Source organism: Syngnathoides biaculeatus, chromosome 20 (genome assembly GCF_019802595.1).
Source record: "Syngnathoides biaculeatus isolate LvHL_M chromosome 20, ASM1980259v1, whole genome shotgun sequence".
Classification (NCBI taxonomy): Eukaryota; Metazoa; Chordata; class Actinopteri; order Syngnathiformes; family Syngnathidae; genus Syngnathoides; species Syngnathoides biaculeatus.
In genome coordinates, this window is record NC_084659.1 from 16,391,906 (window position 1) to 16,398,219 (window position 6,314).

General features: G+C 40.1%; 1 protein-coding gene across 1 annotated transcript in view; it reads right to left on the reverse strand.

The window, feature by feature from the left end:
• Positions 1–216: 216 nt before the first annotated feature.
• LOC133493993 (gastrula zinc finger protein XlCGF57.1-like) overlaps positions 217–6,314 on the reverse strand; it is a 6,937-nt gene continuing 839 nt past the window's right edge. The window contains exon 2 of the mRNA XM_061808009.1: positions 217–3,695. Within this exon, the coding sequence (XP_061663993.1) occupies positions 2,014–3,695 (1,682 nt within the window). The 3' untranslated portion in view covers positions 217–2,013. The remainder of the gene's footprint in view (positions 3,696–6,314) is intronic.

The window sequence follows — 6,314 nt, forward strand, 5'->3', positions numbered from 1 at the left end:
TTGATAGTGGAGCTCAGAGGCCATCTGCTCGTGATCCTCCACATTGCCTCAGCTGTGCATTTTTTTTTTTGGGGGGGGGGTCATTTTGCTTGGGCCACATTTGCTTAAAGTTGAGAGAATTTTCTTCATGGAAGGTTCCCAATGATTGAAAGACATTCATTTCTTTTTAATGGGGTAAATGTCTTTGATGTACTGTACAAGCAAATTGAGTCAAACTCAGTTTTAACAAGTGGCATTTATTAAAGATCACAAATACACTCTTACTCAATCAATCATTTGCTTATTTGATGTTGACATCACTAAACTATTTGACAAAATACATAGTTTTCAAAGTATGGGTCTTCATGGTCTATATTTTTCAAGAACCTTTTTGGAAATTCAAAAAAAGAATACAGCTTCCAAGAGTTTGCAAACGGGTTTGTTCAAGTTGGCATGATATCATACATTACTGTCCTGTATCATTGCACCACATGAACAACAGCTTGTACCCAAAAATTATGTTAAGATAAGACAAAGATAATTTCCATTGCTTGCTGTGAGTGTGATGTGTGAGTTTAGATTTTTTATCATCTCTTCATGGGTGATGAGAGTGCGACATCATCATTTTTAATGGGGAAAATGTCTTTGATCTACGGTACAAGCAAATTGAGTCAAATTCACTGTTTTAACAAGTGTCATTTATTAAAGATCACAAATACACTACTACTCAATCATTCATTTGCTTATTTGATGTTGACATCACTAAACTATTTGACAAAATACATAGTTTTAGGTCCAAGCATGGGTCCATATTTGAATCACTTCATACATTGCTGTCATCTGTCACTCCACCACAGGAACAATAGCTCGTACCCAAAAATTATGTCAATCACTTATTTAATATGTGGAAAAATCTATTAATTTGTGTGTAAAACCATATAAACATGGTGGGCGAGTGCCACATCCTTGCAGGCCTCCTGCATGAACCCAAAAACTGTCAACAATCAACACCAAAATTTTGGCAATCTCGACTCTTGGCAATTTTAACCTCTGAAATATTACTACAAATAGCCCAATATTTTATATGGATCAAATAAGGGCAGCACGGTGGAGTACCTGGAGAGTGTTGGCCTCACAGTTCTGAGGATCAGGGTTCAAATCCTGACCTGTGTCGAGTTTGCATGTTGTCCCTGTGACTGCGTGAGTTTTCTCAGGGCACTCCCGGGTGCTTCGAACTGTGAGGCCAACGCTTGACAGCTCATCACTGTGACGCCTAATATAAATAAGAGAATCTTTGGCCAAAAACTCAGGAAGCAAAAGTTTTCCCTCCCGTGTGTCTTCTCATGTGGTATTTGCTTTAACAAGCAAACGTTTTCCCGGACTGAGAACATTTCCATTGATAGTTTGTGTGAAATGTCATTTGAACCCTGGACTTTTTCTTTTTTCTCCTCATTTGTCACTATCTGTTTGTGATCCTTCACAGTGACCAGTTTTGCAGTTTTTCCACATCAGCCTTGTTGCTTGGGCCATGTTTTGCATTAAGGTGTGAGCATTTTTTTTTGGAGGTTATCCAATTGATAAAAGACATTTCAATAACTTTTCAATGGGGGAAATAGATTTGATACACAAAGTCAACCTCGTTGTTTTCGGGGGTGTATTTCATTCAAGATCACAAATACACAACAATTTCCGCTCAAAGTCCAAGTTTCCTGACAGTCTGAGTTCAATCAATGAATTCTTTGATACAAACATCACAAACACTGACAAAATGCATCCATTGCTCAAAGGAAGTAAGGGTCTTCATGGTTTGTATTCCATAAACAGGTTCATTTTAAAATTGAAAATTAAAAACTACTGGCGTAACAGGTATGGGAAAATGTACGCACTCTTATATAAAATGTTAATAATTAGTCATATTTTACATTGTGGAGATGTCAAATGCAATCCGCTCACCTTCAAAATTAAAACTTTTAAGAAGCTTGTACACATAAGAACGTTATTTTACCCAAGTCAGTAACATAGTAACTACTTTTTTTAAATCTTCACACATTCATTAAAACCTTCTTGGTCACTGCTATTCTCAACAGCACACTTGTGTGTCTGAGCCTGATATTTATAAGAAAATCTTTGATCACAAACTAAGCAGGAAAAAGGTTTCTCACCAGTGTGTGTTCTTGTGTGTTTTTGTAAGGTTGCCTTCTGAGAGAATCTTTGACTACAAACTGAACAGGAAAATGGTTTCTCATCAGTGTGTGTTCTTGTGTGGCTTTTTACGTTTTGCTTCCGAGAGAATGCTTGACCACAAATTGAGCAGGAAAAAGGTTTCTCACCAGTGTGTGTTCTTGTATGTCTTTTTAAATGTCCCTTCCGAGTGAATCTTTGACCACAAACTGAGCAGGAAAAAAGTCTCTCATCAGTGTGTGTTATTGTGTGTCTTTTTAAGTTTTCCTTCTGAGAGAATCTTTGACCACAAACTGCGCAGGAAAAAGGCTTCTCACCGGTGTGCGTTCTTGTGTGTATTTTTAAAGCTCCCTTCCGAGAGAATCTTTGACCACAAACTGCGCAGTAAAAAGGCTTCTCACCAGTGTGTGTTCTTGTGTGTCTTTTTAAGGTTGCCTTCAGAGAGAATCTTTGACTACAAACTGAACAGGAAAATGGTTTCTCATCAGTGTGTGTTCTTGTGTGGCTTTTTAAGGTTGCCTTCCGAGAGAATGCTTGACCACAAATTGAGCAGGAAAAAGGTTTCTCACCAGTGTGTGTTCTTGTGTGTTTTTGTAAGGTTGCCTTCTGAGAGAATCTTTGACTACAAACTGAACAGGAAAATGGTTTCTCACCAGTGTGTGTTCTTGTGTGTGATTTTAAGTCTCCATGCTGAGAGAATCTTTGACCACAAACTGCGCAGGAAAAAGGCTTCTCACCGGTGTGTGTTCTTGTGTGTTTTTTTAAATGTCCGTTCTGAATGAATCTTTGACCACAAACTGAGCACGAAAAAGGTTTCTCACCGGTGTGTGTTCTTGTGTGTATTTTTAAATACCCCTTCCGAGAGAATCTTTGACCACAGACTGCGCAGGGAAAAGGCTTCTCACCAGTGTGTGTACTTGTGTGTAATTTTAAAGCTCCCTTCTGAGAGAATCGTTGACCACAAACTGAGCATCTAAAAGGCTTCTCACCTGTGTGTAGTTTCACGTGTCGTTTCAAATTCCTCTTAGTAGTAAAAGCTTCCTTACACTGAGAACATTTCCAACTTTCGTTGGCACTGTAACATGTCAAATCACCGTCCGACTGTTCCTCATCATTATCACCGTGTGTTTGTAATCCTCGCCTGTGGCACTCTCCATCACTTGAGCAGTTCCTGCTTGGAGGCGCCGCCCCTCGTCTCACTTCACTTTTACCTTCATCTTCACTCTTCAAATGGACACCAGTGGTTGGAACCTGGATAATTTCATCCTGCTCTTCCTCTTTCAAGTGTAGAAACTCTTCCTTCTCTTCTTTGATGTGTTGAACCACTTCACCCTCTTCTTCCTCTTTGATGTGACCGGACACTGACTGCTGCAGCTCTGGATGAATATTTTCACTGACATCTACAAGACAAATGACAAACACAAAGGGGTCAGATCTAATTTGTTTGGAAAATTTAACAGCAAATGTAACTGCACACTGTCGTAGAAGAAATGGGCTGTTATTACTAAGTAAATCACAATTGTGCCAGGTAGCCACTGATAAAAGTAATTATGTAGTGATCAAGGACAAAGAGGCTCAGTTTTAGCCACCAATTAAAAAAAAAATCCAAAACTGAAATCAGGAAGGAGTTTACAAGGCCCATAATGAGTCTAAAAATTTTGTTTTTCACTCAAGAGAATGAAATTGTCAATCATTTTCAACACCAATGTTTCCTCTAAGCTGCGCAGCTGCACAACTGCACACTTGTTGGGCACACCCAGTGCACATGAAAACCGATCCAGCACAGTGAACCACAGCCTGACTTTTTTTTTTTTTTTTTTTTTTTTTTTTTAAACATGGCAGCACGGGGTCTCAAACAAACTGCTGCTCGGCCACACCATGCTACACATTCTACTTCCTTGTTTACCTGTCACTGCCCACCGCTAGCTCTTAAAGGGGTACAGTCATAATTACAAATGCTGCCCACCACCGGTGCTTGAGTTAGACGTAGAGCAAAGACGAGTTCGATGTGCTGCTTATGTTTAGTATAGATAATAACGGAAAAAGCAAAAAAAAAAAAAAAAAAAGAAATGCTGTTACTTTAATGAATGTCGGAGTACATTAATAATAATAATAATGAAGAAAAAGTGGTGAAACGGGACAACATTTTCTCTTTTTTGAGTGAGAAAGTTCTGGTCTGAAGCCAAATTAGAAAGTGCAGGATGGGATGGTGTATAAAGTTAAAATCCCAACTTGGCGCAGCCTGATCGAGGATGAAAGCACAGACAATACAGTGCACAAAAAGTTAATTCTGTATTTTAAAAATAGGAGAACTCGTAATATTAACCTTAAAACTGTTTGGTAGCCTCATTCAGCTTTCAACAATCATTGCTAAAGATATTCTGCAAGCAATAATTCAGTTTTACACCAAGAAAAACAGACGGGGATATCATTGTGGGTTAAAAAAAAATGAAACAAATTTGGGTGCGACATTTCCAATTTAGCGTTCATAGTTTGCTTGGTTTGGTTAGCAATGTATTTTTTTGTTTGTGGACATTTTCATTGTAAATTGGCAAAAACACAATATTATTCTTAAAAATGTTGTGATGGGAATGTAAATGCTGGAATCTGAATCTTTGAATCTTCTTTTCCTTTCGGCTTTTCCCGTTAGGGGTCGCCACAGCGTGTCATCTTTTGCCATCTTAGCCTATCTCCTGCATCTTCCTCTCTAACCCCAACTGCCCTCATGTCTTCCCTCACCACATCCATAAACCTTCTCTTTGGTCTTCCTCTCGCTCTTTTGCCTGGCAGCTCCATCCTCAGCACCCTTCCACCAATATACTCACTCTCTCGCCTCTGAACATGTCCAAACCATCGAAGTCTGCTCTCTCGAATCTTGTCTCCAAAACATCCAGCTTTGGCTGTCCCTCTAATGAGCTCATTTCTAATCCTATCCAACCTGCTCACTCCGAGCGAGAACCTCAACATCTTCATTTCTGCCACCTCCAGTTCTGCTTCCTGTTGTTTCTTCAGTGCCACCGTCTCTAATCCGTACATCATGGCCGGCCTCACCACTGTTTTGTAAACTTTGCCCTTTATCCTAGCAGAGACTCTTCTGTCACATAACACACCAGACACCTTTCGCCAGCTGTTCCAACCTGCTTGGACCCGTTTCTTCACTTCCTTACCACACTCACCATTGCTCTGGATTATTGACCCTAAATATTTGAAGTCCTCCACCCTCGCTATCTCTTTTCCCTGTAGCCTCACTCTTCCCCCTCTACTTTTCTCATTCACGGACATATATTCTGTTTTACTTCGGCTAATCTTCATTCCTCTCCTTTCCAGTGCATGTCTCCATCTTTCCAATTGTTCCTCTGCATGCTCCCTGCTTTCACTGCATATGACAATATCATCTGCGAACATCATGGTCCAAGGGGATTCCAGTCTAACCTCATCTGTCAGCCTATCCATTACCACTGCAAACAGGAAGGGGCTCAGAGCTGATCCCTGATGCAGTCCCACCTCCACCTTAAATTCCTCTGTCACACCTAAGGCACACCTTACCATTGTTCTGCTGCCATCATACATGTCCTGTACTATTTTAACATACTTCTCTCTGCCACACCAGACTTACGCATGCAGTACCACAGTTCCTCTCTTGGTACTCTGTCATAGGCTTTCTCTAGATCCACAAAGACACAATGTAGCTCCTTCTGACCTTCTCTGTACTTTTCCACTAGCATCCTCAAGGCAAATAATGCATCTGTGGTACTCTTTCTAGGCATGAAACCATACTGTTGCTCGCAGATACTTACTTCTGTCCTGAGTCTAGCCTCCACTACTCTTTCCTATAACTTCATTGTGTGGCTCATCAACTTTATTCCTCTATAATTCCCACAGCTCTGAACATCGCCTTTGTTCTTAAAAATGGGAACTAGAACACTTTTCCTCCATTCTTCAGGCATCTTTTTGCCCACTAGTTTTCTGTTGAATAAGTTGGTGAAAACTCCACAGCCATCTCTCCAAATTGCTTCAACTCTTCCTTCTCTCTCATTTTCTTTATTCATCAACTTCTCAAAGTATTCTTTCCTTCTATTTAGCACACTACCGGAACCAGTCAACACATTTCCATCTCGATCCTTAATCACCCTTACCTGCTGCACATCCTTCCC